Source organism: Grammomys surdaster, unplaced genomic scaffold (assembly GCF_004785775.1).
Source record: "Grammomys surdaster isolate TR1022 unplaced genomic scaffold, NIH_TR_1.0 194, whole genome shotgun sequence".
In the NCBI taxonomy this organism is placed as follows: Eukaryota; Metazoa; Chordata; class Mammalia; order Rodentia; family Muridae; genus Grammomys; species Grammomys surdaster.
Window position 1 is genome coordinate 6301834 of NW_021604639.1, and position 24437 is coordinate 6326270.

The 24437-nt window shown below is 38.4% G+C and overlaps 1 protein-coding gene across 10 annotated transcripts in view; it reads left to right on the top strand.

Moving 5' to 3' along the window:
- Zmynd11 (zinc finger MYND-type containing 11) overlaps positions 1–24437 on the top strand; it is an 85626-nt gene that overhangs the window by 48805 nt on the left and 12384 nt on the right. For 7 of the 10 annotated variants that reach the window (XM_028769807.1, XM_028769809.1, XM_028769804.1 and 4 more), the window contains exons 3-6: positions 1083–1242; positions 11979–12140; positions 22736–22813; positions 23335–23427. In XM_028769807.1, coding sequence (XP_028625640.1) covers positions 1083–1242; positions 11979–12140; positions 22736–22813; positions 23335–23427 — 493 coding nt within the window. The remainder of the gene's footprint in view (positions 1–1082; positions 1243–11978; positions 12141–22735; positions 22814–23334; positions 23428–24437) is intronic. The other 3 variants (XM_028769810.1, XM_028769813.1, XM_028769814.1) reach the window with 1 other exon arrangement.

Sequence of the window (24437 nt, forward strand, 5' to 3'; positions counted from 1 at the left end):
GGTAGCTGGTGAACACAGGATAGATGGTGAACACAGGGTAGATGGTGTAGACAGGGTAGCTGGTGAACGCAGGATAGCTAGTGAACACAGGATTTTATATACTCTTTTGTGGTTCAGCGAGGTTTGAAACTTTCCACTTATTTTTTATTTTAAAAAATACCATTAATATGTAATCAATCAACACTAGTGTATACATTTTGCCTTTCTGATGATGGCATGTGTCCATGTTCTATTTATTTAATAATTATTTACATAATTCTATACATTCATTAGTTCCATTTTCCATTCACATCATTTCATATGCTCATCATTTTCCTGAATTTTGAATACAAGTATTGTTAAAGATTTAAAGGGTTCTAAAATCCTAGATTGAGGGTTGCGAACCTTTAGAGTCTTCAGAGTCAAAGGGAATAATACTAAAATTAAATTGCTTGTTCAACTCAAAGTCTGTTCAGTGCTTTCTATTTGCTAGTGGGACTATTTTAAACCAACATTGCTTCAAACATACAGGTTGAAAATAGCACCATATATTTCCTTAAGTGAGCATGTCTGAAAGAATCAATATATTGTTAGGTTGCTCCATCTTGTGTGAAAGTGATTTGATCTTTTTTTTTAGTTCCCTTACTTTATAATTGTGTTTATAGCCTTAAAAAGGTGCTTATGTCTTTTAAAAATGTTTTATGTTTTTAAAAATGTTTAAATTTGAACCTACATTCAGAACATTGCAAATGGCTAAGAACACAATGTTAAAGTTCTACAACACAAAAGAACTCATGCCATAAATACTTTATTGTGGTGATATGCCTTTGATTTAAATTGGGATACATTTAGAAGGAAACTTTGTGTTGTGATAATCTTTGAAGAATTGGAAGGAAAATCTTTGCCTGATTCATTATTTTCCTTGAAAAAAAATAGCATAGAGTTGCAGGCTTGGACACTTTATTTCCCTCCATCCCTTTGTTTCTTCCATAAATGCAAGTCATAATAAAAGAAGAGCAAACGGGCCTTCCTTTTCTTGATTTTACTCCGTTTTAGTTGTCATTACTGAGAAATCCCTAACTCTGTGTTTCCTCTGTGTTCAGGTATATGTCCCGAGTCCACGGTATGCATCCCAAAGAGACCACCCGGCAGCTGAGCTTAGCTGTGAAAGATGGTCTTATTGTCGAAACTCTAACAGTGGGCTGCAAAGGTTCAAAAGCTGGTATTGAACAGGAAGGATATTGGTTACCAGGAGATGAGATTGTAAGTATATTTTATTTGATAAATTTAGAAATCGGCATTTTTTTAAGTATTAATATAACTTATAGAAGTTCACTGTTAGAAATTTAATAATTGTTAACATTTTTATTAACATTAAGGCTCTATATTGATAGCTTCCTTGTATTACTAGGAGAAAACTAACTTTTACAAAAATCTTGCTTTTCTGTATGTTATCTTACATCTAAAAATATAAAATTAAACTTGGGCAGTAGTGGCGCACACTTTTGATCCCAGCACTTGAGAGGCAGAGACAGGTGGATCTTTGTGAGTTTGAGTTTAGCCTGGTCTACAGGGCAAGTTCTAAGACAGCCAGGGCTTCACAGAGAAACCCTGTCTCGAAAAAAAATAAATAATAAATTGATTTAAAGTAAATGTCCTTATAAATCATGGCCCTTTCTGTGCTTTCTTCAGGTAATGTTAGTTAAGAACTATTTCAATGCAGGACAGTGTTCATACTGTCTAGGTAGATGGAAAGGGACACTGCCTGTTTAGGACAGCGGTCTCACTTGGATGGCACCAAATCCTGAGGCAGACTTGACACAGAGTTTTCATCAACAATACAAAGGTCCCAGATGCTAGACTGGCCATGGTCCACAGTGACCAGTGACTCTGGCAGCATTGGGCTCTGAGCATCAATCAAATAGGATGAATAGAAAGTTACTTCTTTCTGTACTGAACCTTCAGCTAGCTCCCACTGTGACTATTCTTAAGGGCGCTTTACTCATCTCACCTCCAGGACATGGTTTCATACTGAAGGATATATACACAAAGATTGATTTCATACATGGTATTTCTATCTCCCTATCATATTTTTTGATATTTTAACTAACTAATTAGAAAAGCTTATTATAATAAACATCTTTTAAGATAGTAGGTTTCAAATGTATGTTTTGGGGATTTAGTTATATAATTCTCTAAAAATCTAAATTTTAAAAAAATCTCATAAAATCTTAAAAAATGGTTCATTGCGGCAAAATTTCCTGAAAGATTTTTCTTCATTTCATTTTCTGGTACATAAAAAAAGCCCATAGATTCAGTGAGACTGACTGTAGAACTACCACCAAGTATTTCTGGTAATTCTAAATGTAGGAAGTTGTTCAGGCCTAAAAGTTTTGTCAATTTCATATATATGTCAGAGCCTCAGAAAAGAAAATTCATATTTCTGAAAACGGAAAACATGGAAGAAAAATCATTACTTGTATCAGGATAATTTAATTTATGAACTGGAAATATTCCTGGAAAGAAATGGGACAGTTGTCATCAGAGCAGTTTCCTGTCAAGTCCCTGCTGCAGCTGGAAGCTGTGCAGTAGTATGTGGCACAGCTAGCCAAGATAGAGCAAAGGGCGAAACAGAGTCAAGCGTGATTCTGAGCAGTGCAGACAGGATGGTATATTCTGCCCCAAGCATTTGGACACGTAGAAATTCAGAAAACTGTGTGGAGAATGCCTCAAGTGGGAATGTAACTGGTAACTGAGCTTACTCTGCGCTCTTGGAGTTGCGGGTCGTGTGTACATATTTCTTAGAGTCAAGGATTTGTTTTCTCCTTTAAGATGTGTGTGTGTGCTGGTGGTGGTGGCGCACGCCTTTAATCCCAGCACTTGGGAGGCAGAGGCAGGCGGATTTCTGAGTTCGAGGCCAGCCTGGTCTACAGAGTGAGTTCCAGGACTGCCAGGAATACACAGAGAAACCCTGTCTCGAAAAAACCAAAAAAAAAAAAAAAAAAAAAAAGTTGTGTGTGTGTGTGTTTTGTTATGATATATATATATGTGTGTGTGTGTATATATATGTATACATATATGTGTGTTGTTTTATATATATATGTACATGTATATGAATGTTTATGTGTGTGTATGTGTGTATATACACTTTTTTCTTCCTCAGACTAAAATTTTTTTAATTCATCAAGCAATTAATTAGCTTCTTATATGTTTCCCACAGCTTTAGGTTCTATACTCCTTTTTATTTTTACATATTTTCTCTAAACATATTTATAATCCTCTTTCTGTCTCTTTTTTTACTAAATGAACTCTTAAAGTAACTGCAACTATATAGGTTTAATGCTAATTAGTTCTTATTCACAAGTAGTTTTATACTAAATATGCATATGTAATATAACTGTATATATCAAACTTGTATTTATAAAATATGTAACTTTAAAGACTCAAAGGCAAAGTACCTATGGGACAGGTTAATGTCTATCTTAAGCATTTCTTGCTTACATGTCTGGAATTGTTTAAAACTTCACTGAATCCTCAAATGTAATGTGGACATACTAATATTTATTTCATTCAACTAAAGATTGTCTTAGTTACTATTGTATAACTGTGAAGAGACACCATGACCAAGATAATTCTTATAAAAGAAAGCATTTAATTGAGGGCTTGTTTAAAGTTTCAGAGGGAGTATGTAGCATGCAGGCATCCAGGCAAGGGGCCTGAGTGCTTATATCCTGGTGCACAGGCAAGCAGGCAGGCAGGCAGGCAGAGAGAGACATGCACTGGGCCTGATGTGGGCTTTTAGAATCTCCAAGCCCACTCCCAGTAACATATCTTCAACACATCTCCTTTCTAAAAAGTTTAACAGGGGAATCAAGCATGCAAATATATGTGCATGTAGCGGCCTTTCTCATTCAAACCACCACAAGGATTAAATGAAAATCTGTCCATGAGGACTACACAGATATACCCAAAGCAAGTATTTGACCAGTAAATAAGGATATGTAGCAACAATCTCTTATGCAGAAAGGCAATAGAATTAATAATAATTTAGTGTGTATTTCTAAACAGCTAAAAGAATGGACTTTAAATAATTATGTTAATTAGCCTGGTTTAATCATTCCACAATATATATATCAAAGCATCACACTGTATCCTATAAATTCATAATTATTACCTACAAATTAAACTTTAAAATATTTAAAGTGTCTGTTGACAGTATAGTAGAAGCATCAATTTTTTAAAAAAATAATTTATTTCTTTTTACTTCATGTGCATTGGTGTTTTGCCTGCATGTCTGTCTGTGTGAGTGAGGATGTCAGATCCTCTGGAACTGGAATTACACATAGATGTGAGCTGTCGTGTGGGTGCTGGGAATTTAACTTGTGTCCTTCGGAAGAATAGTCTGTGTTATAACCACTGAGCCATCTCTCCGAGCCAGAAGCATCAACTTCTTATTGACCATATAACCAGAGTCAGTTTTAGACTATTTACTTTGTAACCAGTATTCTCCATTCTAAATCCTGTGAAGAGCTTGTTCTTGAAAACACTAGTTCTTATCGAAGGTGTAAAGAGAAGCTGACTGACTACATCAATATTTCACTACTTGGTAATACACCACTCGCTTTGCAGCGAGTGTCCCCATGTCCTTGGACACCCACAAGCTCATGTGACTAACATGTTACCTGTAACACAATATGAGATTCCACACTGCCCAGGCTTTGTGTATTAACGCTTGTCATCTGAACACAGAGGTAGGTCTAAGCTGTGAACTGACTAGTTAATAAATACTCTTCACACCATAGACACTATATATGTTATATAAAGGTTCTCTCTGTCGTGTAATACCTCAAGAATGTTTGATGGTAGGAAGGGCTACATTTTCTCATTTGCAGAAAGTTCAGTGGGCCAGGGGTCTGCATACCAGCATTTGGGACTTTATAGTTTCACTACTTTGTGTGTGATTTCAATCACTTTGGTGTCCTAAAACTTGTTTTTAAACTGTGGTATGTTGATCACTTCGTTCAGAGTTATGATAGACTTTTAGTAAGGCAGCTCTCTTATTTTAAGAACAGGTGAGACTGTTCTTCTATACCTCTGAAAAGAGCATCTGTAAAGCAGAAATGGGCAAACAAGATTACTTCTTGAGTCTCACAGGCTATGTCTCCTGAGTTACTTTATGTAGCAGAGGTTGTATGATGCTTGTCTTTACTCCTGTCAAGTGTGGAGGAAGAGAAGGCAATGAGTATAGTTTCCCTTTCTCCCCCACACTCTGATGAACAGAGCTTATGTCAGTTGTTGGTATTACACTGTTAATGTGCTCCTACTACTTCTTCTTCTCTAGTGCCTATTTTTAACAACTTTAAAAAAATGAGTGTTAGATCATTATTTTTATTAAGTACGGCAATCGTGTCCTAAAAGCTCACTCCTATATGAAACTATATCTGTTTTTGAGGATGCTGGCATATTATAATCCTATATCACTAAAATTCCTTCTTCCAGCACAGAAATATTCTCAGACATTTTTTAATGGAAACCTCATATACAAATTGCAGCTTCTTGTGTAAAAATGCCAGTTCTTTTGGAAAACTATGGTTAAAAGGTACAGTGTTTAAGCATCTTCATGGTGATTTCACATGTCTATATGAGGTGGTGACTTGAAACAGCAATCATTCACAGCAAGACTACTCCTGTTTTTAAGTGGCCTGCTTACAGAGTAGTCAGTAAATAAGTAAAAGTATACACACTAATCTGTTTTCTAAATGACATACACACAGTACTGAGAAACACTTGGGAATTTTTGTTATGTCAATACCTTTTGTTTTCTGAGTTTTTAAAGCTAGCAGTGCTTTTCTAGCACTCTGTTCAAGATGGGCTCAGTATTGCAAAATAATTAATGAATGCATAATACACATATGCATTCGCATAGACTTGAATGTATACATACCATACATGCATGCATGCTCATGTTCATAGATGCTTTATCATCTGACTACCCTAAAACACAGGATTAAGGGCCATATTTAATCTATATTTCTACCATCTCATCACCCCTTAACCCTTAAATTTTGAGTACTCTATTTCTTTGGCAGAGTTCTGCCATTACCTAGGGGAGTGAGTTTAGGATTTACTAGTTATATTTGTAATCAATATAACTTAATGTCTCACAAATTAACCTCTTTGTTTTTAAAGTACTCACCAAGGGTGGAAATGTATTTCCAAGATTATTGTAAATAGGAAGCAGATAGCCTTGGGTTTGGATCATTTGCAGATAAAATATATACAATATGTATCTTGAAAACAGGTGATCATTATGAACTGTTGGTAGTTTCCAACTTTATTGGCAGTCCCCAGGACAAGGTGGAACTTTTATTTATTGAGTGATATTGATCTGACAGTAAAGAATTTGCTTACCAGTGTTGACTGTGACTTAAAAGTCTTTTATAAAAATGTTGTTACTTTAAAACTGCTACCTCCTTTCATAGACTTGCTGACTTTAGACTCAGGATCTCATTTCTTTCCTAGTTCATTTTCAATATAAATATAGGGAATCTACTGAGAGCCTCACATTGTGGTTTTATGTAAAATCCTTCTTCCTCTCTTGTCTTGCTGCTGGTGAGGCCAGACTAATTGCAGGTATGACTAGATTTTTGCCACCACCTTCTTCACTCAGGACTTCCAAGTGAATCACTCCTGATAGCAGGACTTCAGGCTGCTCTCAGGCCTCAGAGCACTGTTCTAAATAAAAAACAAGCATTCTGCATTTTTTCTCTCTGTATTTTTTTCCTTCTCCATTATTTTAGGCTTTGTATTTTGTGGTTTCCTAAAGAGATGAGGATATTTTATTATAATATATTATTTTAGTAGTGAATAGGCTGAAATCCCAGCATTATTGACACTTTGGGGGGAATGTTATCATCAAGTATTTCCAACTCAAATGGCCAGCTTACAATCTAGCTGAGTAGTTCACACCTCTTGGGTAAGGCATTGATTAGAACTGATGGTGTGCTCCCTCACAGACCTTACTGCCTAAAGCCACAAAAGGAGAGGCTTCTCTGACCGCTCTAGCTTCTTCTTGAAGAAACATTTTGAAAGGCTGCTGAATTCAAGCTGAACTGGACATTCTAGTATATTGTATACATGTAGCATGAAAATTTTAAGAATAGCTTTTAAAAAAGAATTTAGATTTTTGCTCTCTTCTGTTACAGTTACATTTGTCATTTGTTCATTGTTTTAAACACCTTAAACAGAGATTTCAATGCACCTTTGATGCTATTGGGGTTTTAAAATGTGAAATATTTTATTCTTATGTCATTTATATATGGAATTAAATATATATTCTTTGAATATTCATTCCCAACCTCAAACTCAGTTACAAAGAAAAGTAAACAATCCTTTCTTTACTGAGTGTCAAGTAAATGCTAATGATTACTAGTTAGTTAGAAGCCAGTTACACTAGAGTTCTCTGTGATGTTATACCATGGTTTACTGAGACATGCCGCTCTTGAGTCTGTTTGCTCAACAGAATTTTGGGTGGTTGTATGCTTCTCACCATGTGATGTCAGACTGTGTGCTGTTTGGTCCTCTCTCCTTCTGTTTCACTGGGCAATACTATAATTTATTTTCAAGATTTAAAATCACTAACAATATGTAAGCATCAAATCCTTACATATAAATGATTAACTGAATTCGTTAACAGAATTAAACTAAGCCTAGAATGGTAGAATATTCACTTTACAGTGTGTCTGCACTAAAGCTCACCATTTATATACATGCTCAGGAGTGTAATGTATGTACTCGTGAAAACATAGTGAATTAAAACTGCCTTTAGATTATTGAAAAGCCTTGAACAGATTTTGAAAATACCCTCTTCTAACTGTTCTTTAAATGTTTCCCTTGGTTCATGGCCAAATGTATTTCTGAGCTTCCTTTTTATCCCTGAATGGGAGCTAATTCTATTTCCTCTTCTACCTTTCTCAGAGAAATGCTGTAAGAATCCGACATCATAATAACTTCTAAAGTACTTGGAACGAAACACAGTCATGTGATTAGAAGCTGGTTACACATGTGTGGTTACTATTGTATGCACTACATGGATAATAACACTGGCTGCCATCTCCTGAGTGCTCAGGCAGGCTAGGCCAGATGCTCTTCTGCACACCATGTACTATGAACTCATCTGTTTCTTATCATGACACAATAAGAGCTACTGTTCTGTTCATTTTACAGATAAAAAGTGATAAACAGATAAGCATCTTGGTCAGATAAGCATTCTGACCAAGATCGTACAGCCATGAATGCTGAGGCCAGGGTTTCACCAGTTGGGCTCCAGAGTGATAACCAAACAGTAGAATATAGTAGACTGCTGTCAGATGGAGGAGCTTATTCTCCTTGGATCTGAGGGCAGCCTGTATATATTACACTACTAAGCATGCATATGATAGTGTGTTTAGTACAGACACACTGTAAGATGAGTTCTCTACCATTCTAGGCTTAGTTTAATTCTGTTAACAGTTTCAGTTAATCATTTACATGTGAGGATTTGATGCTTACAGATATTTAGTGATTTTTAGTGATTTTTAAATATTGAAAATAAACAGTAAGGTATTGAGTTTACCACTCTCACAGCCATTATTCTGATCTTTTAAGAATTCTTGTATAATCCAGTTTCAGATCAGTCAGACATGCATTTGTGGTTCTGTACTGCTATGGATGGTGTGGACTTTGCTAGTAAGACATTTTCCTAATGTGACTGTAGGTTTCATAATATATGAGTTCCCAGAGAGAGTCTCTGTGTCTATCCATAACGTTCCTCTACAGTTAGTGACAACTCTTAAGTTTGCATGCTACTATCTTTTCATTAATGTGATCATTAACTGATGTTCATTAACAGAATTTTCTGTTAACATTGTCTGCCAAATAGTATGAAACATACTTCAAATAATAAACCATTATGTGAAATCCCTTTAGCCCTGTATTACCCAATATGAGCAAAATTGTGGTAGAGACCAAGATTATCTTGTTTTTATTTTGAAAGGCCTACAGTACGCAGCCTTTCTCCAGGACAGCAGCCTCAGACAAGGTGAACTAATTTTGCACTATGTTGTTTTACTTTAATTCTGCCAGTTGGTTTGTTGTTTTTTGTTTTTGTTTTGCTTTGCTTTGGTTTTTGTTTTTGTTTTTTAATAGAGCTCTAGCTTGTTTAGATCAGCTCAGTTAGTTCTTTCTAGACTTATGTGTGAAGACTGTACTATCTTACACTGTTTCCAGTTTTGAACTCTGTGTTAGGTGTTAGTAGACTTGCTCTTTAAGGGCATTCTTGTTCTAAAGTGTCATTTTGCACTTGCTGCTAAATAGGCTGTTTCCAGAGCATCTGATGACATCTGGTGGCACCTAGTACAAATGTAACCTCAGCTTATTGGCATATGGTACTGATGGGTGGCAGCCTCACAGTTTAAATGATTTCTGTTTACTACAGACAAACTGGAGGCAGCTTGGTCTATGGTCTACATGACTCATGTATACCTCAGAAAATTTTAATGGATTTTCGAATCCAGTTACTTTTATGCTTGACTTTTGTATGTTTTGTGTATTATGAATAGCTTTTGTCATGATTAAAATAACAAGAAGCATTGTCATCATGTGGGTATATGATGAAGTTAGTAATATCCATTGTAAAAGCATACCCAAGCCAGGCATGGGAACATATGCCTGTAATCCTAGCACTAGAGAGTCAAATCTGTGAGTTCCAGGCCAGCCTGGTCTACACAGTGAGTTCTAGTCCTGTTACAGTGAGTTCCAGTCCTGTTAGTGAGCCACTGACTTTAAAAACAAAACAAAACAAAAAAACAAAAAACAAAAAATAAAATAAAATTAATTAAATTTAAAAGTTTCTGCACTTTGCTTCATTTACCTTATAGTTGTATTCCTGCAATTATTTTTTAAAGTATAGAGTTAAAAGTGTAGAGTTAGGTAACCCCACAAGGACAGATCCATTCCAGTGTCTGTTTCAGAAGTAAGTAAAAAGCATGGGGTGAAAGGAGGGAGTAGTGAAGTAGAAAAGCCGGAACTGTGTTCTTCCTCCCTTTAACATCCCAGGATCTACTGTTTGACCCATTGTAGGAAGATGAATTAAAATAAAAACATTAAATCCTGAAGGTTGACAGATTTTATTATTAAGTCAATATAACCATTAATCTCTTTAAGATATTTCCAAACAGCTGTAAGAATTAAATCCTGTGTTTTAAACCTAGAACAAATTCTTTAGTTAAAAAATGGAATAGAAGCGGGCAGTGGTGGTGCTGCACGCCTTTAATCCCAGCACTTGGGAGGCAGAGGCAGGCGGATTTCTGAGTTCGAGGCCAGCCTGATCTACAGAGTGAGTTCCAGGACAGCCAGGGCTACACAGAAACCCTGTCTTGAAAAACCAAAAAAAAAAAAAAAAAAAAAAGGAATAGAATTTTGAAACCTATTTTTATTATATTTATATATATTTAATATATTACAATTTTGAATATGAAAATGAAAAAGATACTATACAATGTATGTATGAGATGTCTATCTGAAATAGGTATATCAGTGACTAATTTTGATTGAGCTAAGTACTATATACATGTCTTTGTGGTGTCTCTGAGTCAGACATGGTAGTGTAGTTTTTTTTTTCTCAGTTTTTGTAAAATTAGAGTTTGCAAGGGCTTTAGTGAGGAACCAAAAATGTTCCTATTTTTCCTTATTGTTCTGGTCAGTGAAGACCATCAATTTCTTAATGAAACATAAACCCAGAAAGTTTACATTTCTAGAGAATTGACTACTCTGCCCTGGTCATGACTCAGGGTGTGGGTTGGAAGGCATACATTTTGAACATAACTGACTCTGTGCTATTAGTGAGTGGCTAGTGACATTTACATGTGGCCGAAGTAGTCAGTGCTTATTGATTGCTAGTTTGAACCCCATTTGTTAGGATAATATTAGTATCTGAGAAAATGAGGAAGCCACTCACATCCTTGGAAAGAATGCAGATATACATACAAATAATTGGTAACTGAACCCAACTGTGGAATGTCAGGATCCCCACGGAAGTAGCCTTGGTGGTGTTAGCCTCCATTTTCCCTTTGTTCATTTGAGCTTCATTTCACGCCAACAAAACAAGGTCAAGACTTAATCTTTACTCTGAAGTGTGATTTTAGGAAAAGGGAAGAGGAACGTTTATAAAGAATGAATTCTAAGCTAAGAGCAAATCTAGCAGTCTTCTTGTTATATATTCAGCCCATCCTGGCTGTACAGAGACCACAGCTCAGACGTGTCGAGTCTTGTCAGCTTCCCTGGTTGCTAGGACTAGACATACCGGGGGTCGGGCCTTCATCTTCTTGCTTTATGTGGTAATCAATCTCTTTTAGATGGTATGACAAAATCTTTAGTTTCACATTTTCAGTTTATTTTTCTAAATTCAACAGATCCTGAATATTTGGTGACCTGTCAGGACATGGGCATTTTGATTAGCTGTTATTTTCAGTTAAGTATCGAATACAGTGGCTGAGAGACAAGCATAGTGAGTGCCACTACTTGTGACTGCATCTGTCCCCGCAGCATGTCAACACTCATTTTGTAAGCTGTAGAAAGCAGGACAAAACTCAGGTTTGTTTGTTGGAAATATAAAGCCCCCGGTTGATGTGAGGCACTTAGCTTATAATAGACATTATTCCTTAGATTCTAGTTTTAAGTGAAAGATAATATTAGACCTGGGATTGGCTCTGGGCATAATTTACTTTGGAGTTGTTTGCTATCAGCTCACCATAAGGTATTTCTGAGTATTGATGCTACATAGGAGAGAACCAAGTTTTAAAGAAGTAAATTTCTAGGTATTTTCTCTCTTGTTTTAACACATTAAATGTCTTAAATTGTTTATAATGCCTAAATTGTGATGGACTTTAGTTTCAATTTTGTTCTTAGTTATTGAAGATATTGACAAAATGTCATACAAAATTATTTTGTATTTTTTGTAGGACTGGGAAACAGAAACTCATGACTGGTATTGTTTTGAATGCCATTTGCCTGGAGAGGTGTTGATATGTGACCTGTGTTTTCGTGTGTATCATTCCAAGTGTTTGTCTGATGAGTTCAGGCTTAGAGACAGCAGTAGTCACTGGCAGTGCCCAGTTTGCAGGGTGAGTACCTATGAGCTTTCATGTGCTGGTCAGAGGGTTGAAATTAATGAATATTAGTGTCACCAAGATGCCCCAGGTGGTCTTGCCAGGTGAATGATAAATCCTGGAGGGTGGGGGTTACCTGCTGAAATGACCAACAGATGAACACAACACTCATAAATGGGCATCGCAGAGCACACCCCATGTCTCAGGGTCTACATTTTAGAGAATTTTAATCACATAGAAATATCTTCTCTTCACATATTTTATACCTATTTCTAGATCATGTGACTGCTTTAAAAGCTAGCCTTTCAGAATATGAACTGTTTGCCACATCGAGGTCTGTTCAATGATGATTTTGTAATACGTGGCAGAGTTGATGCTACCGAGCACACCTCAGCAACAGGCACAGTGTTGGAGTGCTCTTGATTAGCTTCCCATCTCATAGCTGGAAGGTGCTTTTTCTTCCTGTCCTCATGATGTGGTTTATTTTTTGCTTATATTTTCTGTGGAGGGTGAAGGGATGGTACAGTTGCACACTAAGAATTTTAATTAAAGTAAAATGATTGTGCGGTTGGTAAAATACATATTTTGCACAATAATTTCCTCACTGAAGAATGTGCATGATGTGAGATTGTAGTGTGTCTGTATATGAGCGACGTGTGCTGACTAAATACTGTACTCCCAGGGCACTGATGGCGAAGGTACAGACTTGTCTGATTGCTTTATAATTTGTTTTATAATTTGTGTCGCTCAGCTACATAGCTGGAACCACTGCATTGGTTGCCTGTAAGGTCCGATTCTGAGTATGCCTCAAATAATGCTTCAGTCATTGGAATGTTTATTTACTTTCTTAAAACTTTTATTTTTACTATTTTCTTTTTTTTTTTTTTAACATTAGTCAAAGATTTCATCTGGATATGATCAGTGAGTGTCCACACCTCTTAGTCCTCCATAGTAACCCAGTCGTTGGTTACCTCAGCCTTCTTCACACGGGGTTTCCTCAGTTACTGAGGTCTTGATTACTTGAGCCCATTTAGCTTTTAAAAAGTAGACAAAAGACAGTTAGGATAGCATTAAAAAAAAAACCTGCTTGAAGGGGAATTATAAGGAAATATGAGAAGGAATCAACAAATAAATCTGGCTGTATCAGTGTCAAGGCTGAGGTTGGAGATTTCTTCCAGATGTTTAAAGCACATGCTGTCCACAGGAAAGTAGTGCAGGCATGGCCTCAGCCACCATTCTAAGCAGGGGCTATGTCACTTGAGTTCTGTGTTCATGGATTTTGATCATGCTTCTTAAAAGCAAATACATATCTCTTATCTTTTAGGAAATAAACCTTGACCTCTCACAAGGAAGAGCTGGGCCTGGTGGCACAGGCCTGTAACCCAGCTACTCAGGATTGCTGGGCCTACAGAGTAAATTCAGGGCCATCCTAGGAAAACCAGAGAGGCCCTGTCAGCAAAAACCAAGCAAGCCAGCAAGCAAACAAAACTAAAAGAGGACTTTTATATATAGCTCAGCAGGAGATTCCTGACAAGCTTTCTTAGCATGTGAGAGCCTGGATTCAACCCCTTGTCCATAACCCCAAGGAGAAAAGACAAAGGAGTAAGGTAGTAAGAACAGCGAGCGAGCCAGCGACAGAGACACCTGACCATGCCTTCAGGTTCTTACACTTCATATTCAGTTCTTATTGTCATAGTAAAGGGTTTCAGTAAAAGTACTGAGTGAGAGTTTTGAGGTAGCTTGAGCACAATGGGGGAGGGTTGCATTCTTTAGATAAGAGATAGAGATGGAATCACACTTTGAAGAAAATAGTATGTATGAAGTTCTGTTTCTTGTCCACAGTTGCTCTGCTGAGTTCTGATTAGTTGTTTGCTTGTTTGTTTTCAACTTCATTGTTAATTGACTGAGAAATGCATGGCCACCTCATTTTATTTTTGTTTGTTTTTCCTTGCTTAGTTTAGATGCTTTTATCATATGAGGATATGATTGTACTTATGCAATGATACTGTAAGTCATTAAAAAAAAAACCCTGTAAATTATGTGTTTATAAGACTCAGGAATCCCATGCTTGAGGCTGAATTTGGGAAATTTTACTTTTAGCTCTGAAGCCTCCAAAGAAACCATCACTTCTAAGGTCTGTTGTTTTAATAGTTATGTTCAAGAAAAAAGATAATTGGTAGTGATTATTTTTCTAGTATGAAAAGGAACAATAACCTTAAAATTATAATGACAATTTAAATGTTTATCAGTTGAAATAATTAATGTAGTTTTTAAAACAAGACAAAAATTCTATAAAAGTCATGTTTAATATTTAACAAATGAATGTCCAGATTGAAATATTCTTGAACTCAGGGAATTTGAGGATCACAGACTAAAACCCTAAAACTGTGGTTCCAATCAGAGTCAACTTTCCAATCTCTTTCCCTCTAATGTTTGGGGAATGTTGGATAATTACACATATAAACAAGGAATTTTGTAGAGAAGAATCTTATTTCCAGTCAGGCAAAAATAGAACAGAAGCCAATCATTACTACAAAGATGTAAGGTTAAAGCAGCCATGTCTCTAGTAAGTGGTAGAGATCTACAGACTTTATTGTACCGTAGGCCCCAGGTACAAAAAGAAAGAATAGTAGCTCATGAACATCTGTCTAATTAGATTTTACTTTGAGAAAAATGTTCTCTGCATCTAGTTATACATTCTTGTTCCTGTGACGTGATTTAGAAAAAGTTTTTAAAAATGATTTTAAAAACTTTGCAGTAAACTATTCAAGTAACATAGAAATAAGAAAAGCAAAGCTCACAGAATTCCTTTTCTGTAGGTGATGCTCTGTGTATGAGTTATGTGCATTACTGGGTATGGTCAGCTTGTCTCCAAACATTCTGTGTGTAGAGCTTACAGGAGAGAAAAGGACAGGTCCTTCATCCATCCGACCAGGTCTTACACGTGTGCCTCTGTGTGCCACCCATCACCCTGCACAGACAGCTCGTCACAGATGCGCTCAAGGTGCTGTGTGAATCATGCTCAGCATTGTGCAGTTTTTTTTATCTGCCATTTGGTTTCTGTCAGTTGTCTCATCTCTTCATTTTCATTATCATTTCCAAATTATGAAGTAATTTCCCTCTTGGTGCCATACTTTGTGGTAGGCTTGTATGTGTGCGTCTGTGTACTGTATTCTTATCAGCCTGCTAGCTTCTTGGGAAAAAAAAATCACAGGACTGTTTGAGTGATACCTATAAACATTATTTTTGGACTAAGGAAACTTGGAATCAGAATAAAATCAGGAACTATGGTTCCAGTCAGAATCAATTTTCAGTTTCCTTTTTCCTCTTAATGTTTTGAAAGAATATAGGATATACAGATAAGGAACTTTTGAGCATTGATTTAATATGCAGGCATGGTGGTCTGTCATTAAAAACTCCACAACCACTTGCTAGGGTGGCACCACAGTGCCTTTTGGCATAGTGCTCCCTGTTAATGTGTAGTAGTGGAAGCTGTCTCTGGTGCTGTCCATTGTCAGCCTCCAGGCAGATGAGGCTGTGACTGCTAGGGCAGACAGTGTTGTTTTAAAACATTCATACTCTGAACCCTGTACAGCCCTAAGAGAAGAGGCATCTTCTTATGTGAAAATATCACCCTTGTCAGAGTGGACTGCCCTTTGTCTACTCATCAAACCCTTCTATTACTTCAAGATTTCTAAAGGAGGCCCAGGTAGTGGTGGCACACACCTTTGATTTTAGCACTCAGGAGGCAGAGGCAGGTAGATCTATGAATTCGACACTACTCTGGTCTATAGAGTGAGTTCCATAATAGCCAGGGCTATATAGTGAAACCTTGTCTCAGAAAGAAAGAAAGAAAGAAAGAAGGGAGGGAGGGAGGGAGGGAGGGAGGGAGGGAGGGAGGGAGGGAGGGAAGGAAACTTGTAAAGGTAGACACAGACATTCTCCAGGTGTACAGATTCTGTAGAAGCTCTGTCTGTGAAAGCAGTAACCTTACTGTCTGAGCGAGCGAGTGACACTTGCTCTTGTCCCTCATGAACCATCCATCAGAAGAGTAAGAGAGGAGCAGTACCATAAAACAAGGAAAATGGATGACAGACAGAGGTGGGGGTTCAGAGTGTACCCCATCTTCTCCCTCCTTTTAATGTGTTCAATCTTCTCTATAGGTTCATTTTGTTGTTTTGTGGGGTTTTTTTTTGGGGGGGGGTACTAGGAGATGTTGATTCATGGTAGTGTCACAGGTTACATTCATAAACACATTTCCCCCTGTGAACTCTAGTGTACACTGGCAGTAGTTAGGACACAGAGTTGTGATGTGATTGCATAGTCAGTGAGTATCAGGAAGGCAGTAGTTGGAAAGTCTGGGTGAGTTCCTTATTCCTTCTCTGTTTCTGGGCCTCAGATGGATTTAGAGATTTGCCCACAATGAATAACAAAAATACCTCTTGACTGTTCATCACCTCATCTGACTAACTACGTCACTTTACATCCCATATAGTGTGTATATGTATGTGTGCACCACACAAAAATCACATGTACCACACACTATATACACATTCTACATACCAGATACTACAAATACATATACCACAACACACCAGACATTTTAGACATCACGCAAGCTACAGTAGATATGCTACACACACAAGTCATAGGCATCTTCCCCACATACTCACAAACCACACACTACACCAGACATCACACACCGGATATTAATCACTGTACATGCACATCACATACATCACATACTACTTTTGAATGAAAGGATCCACTTAAAGCATGAAACAAAATATTGCTCCCATAGGTCCTTTAAAAATCTGGAAAGTACTCATCCCTTCTTAAATATCTACATGGCATTTCTCTCTATGAAAAAAGTGTTTGTATGAATTGCATGGTAAATCAATGTAGCCCAGTAGTAAAATATGGAAACATAAGAAAAATAAGAAAATAAAAGATAAATGCTGCTGATTACTATTATTATTCATTTTTATTATATAATACCTTGAGTCTGAGCTACAAAGCTCCTTGAGTTTTCAGCCTGTGGCTCTGTAGCCCTGGGCCTTAACTCTAAAGAGTCCACTGAGGCCGCTACCAAGGGATAGAGTCTGCTAAAACAAAGAAAACAACTTTATAAGTATACATGTGGATGGGCTGGAGAGATGGCTCAGTGCTTCAAAGTGTATACTGCTCTGAGGACCCAGTACTCCACAACAGGCAGATCGTAACTGCTTGTAACACCAGCTCCAGAGCACCTTCTCAGACACCGGACTTTTAAAGTTAACTTTTAAGTCCTATGTCAAGCCCCTGGTGCCTTTCTGCCCCACATGGGTTGCAATGTGCCCATTAGGCAGGTATAAATCAAAGGAACAGAACTTGTCTACTACTAAAGCTAACCATAGTGTGTCTATGTGGAGGAGCAGCTGGATCGAGTGACTGCTCAGAGGACCTAATGTGGAAGCAAGCCCTGCTCACTGCAGTGTTGAGGTACTTGAATGTTGTCTCATGGAAGAAGAGTTGGGCTTACTTCTGGACCCGCTCCATGCTTTGGGGACAGGGGTAGTATAGTGTTCCCTAACTCCTGAAGCAGAGTGGTCAGTAGTTAATGCTCACAATGAGGTGGGACCAAATGATAAATGAAAGCTGTTGAGATGCAATTCCCCCTTTTATGTATCTGCTTTGAAATGGCTATTCTTGTTGTTTGGTCAGTTTACTTTTATGAATGTGAGCAATACCTTTGCTTTCAAAATCCATCTTAACATAGAATGAATGTTTGGCTTTTAAGTAAATAGAAGTAGAAGCTGTTATTTTTAAATGGTGAGTAATACAGAAAATAATGACCATTGATCACATCAGTTTAAAGATACCTCCTGTATGCCATAAATTTAAAGAGAAGTAGAAACCTTTTAATATGCTGCTGTCAGAACCATATACTGTCATAAGGTGGCTTGTTGCACCCTACGGGCTTAGCCAGACAAAAAAGAAATAAGAACTCTGAAAAGGGGAGAAGCTGCTCCAATGCAGTCTAAGACAGAAAGTATGAAATCCTGGGTATAGTTATCTAATCACTGTTGAAGCTACCTAAACCCACTCTGGTAAGGAAAGAAGTCGCCTGGTTTATACATTGCATTTCCATGGTAAATGTAGCAGTATTACGGTAAACGGGCTTGGAACCAAGCAACAAGCACGGCGTGGTAGGTTTTAGGCAATGGTGTATTAGATCCGGTGACTTCTCTTTTGGAGGCTGGACAGCAAGTTAACTGAACTTTATTATAGTTTTCCTTTAGATTTAATTTTATGGAATATGTTTGGTGGTTTGCCTGCATGTATGTTTATACACTACATGTATCCCTGGTACCCACAGAGGCCAGAGGAACAAGGCCCTGGAACTGGAGATACAGATGGTTGCCAGCCATCATTATGAGTCCTTGGAATCAAACCCAGGTCTTCTGCAAGGACAAGTGCTCTTACTAAATAAGACCATTGAGTCCTCACGAAGTTTGTTATAATGCTCAGGATCTGAGAAGATGATGCTTATGCTTTTCCTGTAGTGGGTGGGTATAATCTTAACAAAACTTGTTTAGTGTTTGTAGTATTAGTGAACAGAAAATACATGATTTGTCCTTGTTCACAGTGTAGATGGTGTTGGGTAGGAGGGATTTGGAGCTCTGCAGGCAGAGGTCTCACTGCATGCCTCACTGCATACCAAGCTCGGGGACCTAAAATCCATCCCCATCCCCAGGGCATAACATGGTAGAGGGAGAGAACTCCCTCAACTCATCCTTCAACCTCTCTCTGTATGTCAGTGCTGTATTTGGTCATTCTGCAGGACTGGCCTCTTGACCAAGGAGGGCCATGCCAATGAAATATTACTTACTTTGATCAAAGAAGGTTAAGGCCTGCCAGTGGAAAGCAAGCATAATCTTCAAAGCTAGTGAAGGAGTTAGAGAAAGAGTGGTGTGGGTGTGTGTGTAGCTGTCTGTTGAGTGATTCTGACAGCCATGCTTGCTTTAAAAGCCATTCCTCCATGGGTTGGAGTAGCTTTTCCTCTCACTATTAAAATGCCTGGCGGCTTAATGGTCCTCTACCTACAACCCTTGTGTCAGGGCCTCAGCAGGCAACCCTGTCTGTTTCCTAAAGGAATCCCAGCAGTCTTGGTCTGGTTTTTTCTTGTTCTCACTTTTTTTTTCCTTTTGGGTTTTTGATATGGTATTTCCGTATAGTCTTGGCTGTCCTTCTGGAACTCTCTATGTAGACCAGACTTTCCTCAAACTCATTAAGATTTTCTGCTTCTGCCTTCCAAGTGCTGAGATTAAAGGTATGCATCAACACACATGCCTTCTGTGGGTTTCTTTTATAAAGTACTAAGCCTGAAATACACCTGGCAATGGGGAGAAAACCTCTAAGACCCTCAAGTATAAGAACCTGGAGAGAGTTCTGATCCTCTCTATAGGATTCTTTATAGGAGAGTCATGCTTGCCTTTATAGGATTCCTTCAAACATTGTAGATCATTGCACCACCTTTGGGGGAAAAAAAAAAAAGAAAGAAGAGCGTCTTGCAGCCTGCATTTTGTTCCCATACAATCCTGGGAGAGGTGCGGCTTCTGTTGAGAAGCACTTCCCACCCACTTTGGGAGACAGATTCTATCACTCTGTGGGTCCACACACAGCTCTGTGATCACCCCACCAGTCAATGTATGCTTGAGAGCAGCTTCAGGGTCGACAAGCATTTCTCATCTCTTGGCAAAAAAGAGGAATTGGGTTTCCTGTAAAAAGTATATACTCTACAAACTGGTCTGCCTGTGGGATTCTTTTGGGTCAGTCTCATATGGCCAAGGACACTGACGTTGCTACTTATTAGCTAAATGCATTCAAATGCTTAGATCAGAGCAGCCCTCCACAGCGTATTTGATGCTTACAATGAGAGAAGGGCACTTCCTTCTGTGGGTAGCAAAGCTGGGCCAGGATGGAACAGACAGACTCGGGTGGACTGGGACGGGACCTTCAAAAGCTGGTTTTGAAGGCTACTTTACACTTATGCAGGAGCACAGCAGGAGGTGGGATTTCAAGTGCTGCCTCAGTATGTGCCTATGGTTTTAGGTTTTGTTTTGTTTATTTAATGACCCTGGGCATTGGGTTACACTGTAGATTATAAACACCTAGGTCTCTTCCTTCAACCAGCCTGATCAGAACCCTGGAAGTTTTCCTCTGAGGAGAGATACACGTTAGAAAAGCATACACAGCTCCCTCTGTGGCATCCGAGTACCACACAGGGCATGTGTCAGCACAGCTGGTATTGTCCCTTCCCATCTTCTGTCACAGGAGAGTTTGCTTGCTCTAGGATTTTATATAAATGGACACTGACATTGTGTCTAAAGACTTCTTAGCTGGTATTGATGTGATAGACTAAAATGGAAAGTTTAAGCCTGAGGAGAACTTGCCAGGCAAGTAAGAGTTTCCTGAAGTAACATATGAAGGTGTCTGGCCAGTTTGCACTGGATGTATCTGAGGAGGTGAGCCCTATCTGTTTGGCCTTTCCTGTCACTCTGTTCTGGAATAGTCACTTCTCAGCCTTATTACATCTTCTGTAACTGCAGCCACTCGCTGTAGACAGATGTTAACAGAGGAAGCACTAGCTATCATCCTCTGTCCTGTTGTGTATTCCAGTGAAATGAAAGTTCCAAACCTAGACTCTTTCCCCAAGTAGCACTGCTGTGTATGGCAGCATACACAGACAGAAAAGAACAGAACACAGACTCTTTAAGGTGGTGACGATGGGGCAAGTGAGGAATGAGCTCCCTGAACGTTAGTGTAGTTTCCTTGCTGTTGCAGAGTGTTTTAAAGACAGAAGAATCTACTGAAGATGTCTTAGCCATCGTGATATTCCAGTTTCATCTGACTTTTGCACATAGGAAAAACACTGTGTTGCTTTATTTTGTATGGTACTGGCATCAAAAGAAATTAGATTTAAGTCAACAGAGTGAAATATTCCATAGGATTATGTTTAGAGCAAGGGTTCATAGATACAGTTTAAAGAGCTAAGGCCACTATTGTCAGCCAGGCAGCTGCACATAGCCCAGCTGGGCTTGAGTGACTCAAAGAACAGTTCAGAAAAGGTAGCTGCTCCTGCCATGTTTGATTCATGCAGAGCTAGCTTCAGGATTTAGTGAGTATATTTTAGTACTTCAAGAAGGGTTGGTTGGTTATTTCCTTGAAATGAGTTACCTACCTACAGACTGTAACCCAACCAATAGCATTTCAAGACTCCTTGGCATGTGATGCTATTGTGGATGACTGTCTGGACATTTCTCATCTAGTGAGGCTGATCATCTGAGCTCAGCAGCACTAATGTGTGTCCACAGTGTGGTAGAGTAGACCTGACAGGGTAGTCTGCCTAGGAGCATGTGTCTCCATGCTCCCTTTTTACAGGATGTAGACTTGTTTTTCTGAATGCTGAGAAAAAGCACATCTCACCCACTTCACTTGTGTCTAACCACCTACCATCTGTGCTGCATAGTGGTACAAGCCATAGGGCCAAGGGGGAGAGACATGGAGTGTGCTTTACTCTGCCAAAGAGTCCAGGTGAGAGATGCAAATAGAAGAAAGCTAGATCCTAAGTGGCAAATGTCTGAGCAAAGTATGATACGTGCCTGTAATACCGGCACTCAGCCAGGTGAGTTCAATGCCAGGCTGACTACAGTGCAAGTTTAGGCCAACTCTACTTACATAATGAGACCCAATATCAAAAACTAAAAATACCTGAGACTATTCCTTGATAGTAAAATAGTCAAACTGTTTAGATATTTTTATATGCATATGTAGTGAACCTGAAAATATTTCTTTTCCTCTCCATGTTTAGCATGTTAAAATTATTTTGTGTGTGTAAATAACTTTCTGTGTGTATAGCTTTCTGGTAGAAATGATTAGCGGTGAAAAATCGTAATCTAGTGGCTGAAAAGTTGTGGCATTCATTAAAATAGGGCCAGACCCATTCACCCTGCAGCAGTGTGACATAACAGTGCTTTGTCCTGGTGTGCGCCTTAGTTCTGACACAGGGACATCTGTCCGAGTTTCTAAAGTGTCTAAAAATGACATGAAATCTGAAATCCAATTGTCTTGAGAGATAAATAAAATAATTTAATTAGTAAAATTTATATTTCTACTAGTTTTGTGTATGAGCTAATCATGTCTATAGCATGAAAACAGATATGTTAGCATACCCACCATGCACAGTTCATCAACAGATTATTTTTAACAAAATATGATATATTGAAACTGTTTGGTAGTATCAACTTACAGTGTTCCTAAAAGACCTTAATGGCTGATCTTTGGTAAACTTTGAGATTCTCTGTTACATAGATTATTTCTTTTCACTAGAAAATGCTTTGAAGTTAAAATACCAGGAAAAGGGAAAATTTTCATTTCTTAGGCACTATGTCAAATACAACATATTTTTCAATTCCCATCTTTTTGAAGGAAATACTACTCATGTTATGTAACTGCCACAGACTTTATCAAATGATGGAAATAATCTAACACACTATTTGCATGCTCTGGTCCTTTTACATACGGACATGTAAATGACGGGCTGGTCTGGCCTCTTCTCTCTCCCCCAGAGCATTAAGAAGAAGCACTCTAACAAGCAGGAGATGGGCACCTACTTGAGGTTCATCGTCTCCCGCATGAAGGAGCGGGTGAGTGTGCGCTCTAGCTCCGTGCACTGTGGCTCTTGCAGTGGGAACCACTGTTGACATACTTGGCTATGGTCTAGTTTGGTTTCCAAGACAAGGTCTCTATATGTAGCACAGACTGGATTTGAATATACGCTTCTCCTGCCTCAGCCTCCTAAGTACTGGAATTGGAGGCTTGCACTACCTAATTTGGTTGCTGTTTTATTCATTATCTACAACAAATGTTTTTGTGCTGGACTGAACTTTGCCTTTTGCTTTGTATTTGTGTTGGACATAAGCATTTTACTGGCTGTATTAAATTAAAACATATTTTAAATATTAATTTAGCAAAGTGAACATTTGCATTAGTTATTGTGCAAATGGCAGTTCTTAAATAGCTCTTCTGTCAAACCTCAATGAATGCCACATTCTAGTAACTGTATACATTCTCCATTAATTATAAAGAATGTCTAAGATTATAAACTATTTTGACTTTTAGTAATTGGTGTTTTACATGTCGCTTTATATATCTAAAAACCTTTTAGGCTATAGACCTTAATAAAAAAGGAAAGGACAGTAAGCATCCGATGTACCGGAGGCTGGTCCATTCAGCTGTTGATGTCCCTACCATACAAGAGGTAACTTGGCTCCTTTACTTCCACTTCCCTGTGTCTATAACTACCAGGTGAGAGGTAAGTAGCAGTATTCATGATCATGGTGGCCATGGTAGCCTGGTATACCATGCATTTGTGCCACTATTCCTGCTGATTAGCACCATTTTCCCTATAAATGTCACATACTATAATGCAAACTTTGAAAGGTGTAGCTTTCAACCACTTACAGCTTCTAATATTTGTCGATTACAGGAAGCACACTCTAGTCTGGGCAGCTTGACATTTTGTATATAAAGTATTTCTGAACTACTAGTAATCTCTACTTTAGCTGTGTACTTGGGAGTTTCAGGTAACACTTAGGGTGTAGAGTGGATTTACTGTCTTGGGAAACCATAAAATTAGGATTAAAGCTAGAAGTAATTCTTAGATCTTTGAGAATTGCAAAGTTACACTTGACCATATTCACCTTCTCACTGAACTGTTTCCACATCCAGCCCCTTTTCCCATCCACCCAACTTTATTTCCTTTCTTTAAACCCATCAAGTCTAATCTGTGCTGCCCATGTATCCCAGAACTTACTTTTGTCTTTGTGCTCCACTATAGAGCTTGAGGATCCAAAGACAAAGCCCTATTCCTCACCCTGTGTTTAGACTTCTATAGCCCCTTCCTGCCAAAATTCACTACACCCCACTGCTGTCATCCTTCCCATGAAGGTTTCTGGATCCTGTTAGCCTCCCTGTGAAGTGGGCTGATCCTATGTGGGTTAATGCTTTGGCCTTGTATAATATGAGCAGAAGTCCTGTAAGGAAAATTAGCAGAAAGACAAGATTTCTATGATCTTACCAGTTTGTGATCCAGTTTAAAATCCAAAACATGAACCATGATTTAGAGCAGAACTCACCATGTAGGCGTCGTGGTTAGGTACTTAGCTGGGCAATCTCCTGAACAGGTCCAGTGCCTGGTGTACACTAGCCCATTAGAGGTAGGACTACAGGAAGGGAAGAGGAGGGAAGGGGAGGAAAGGGAAGGAAGGG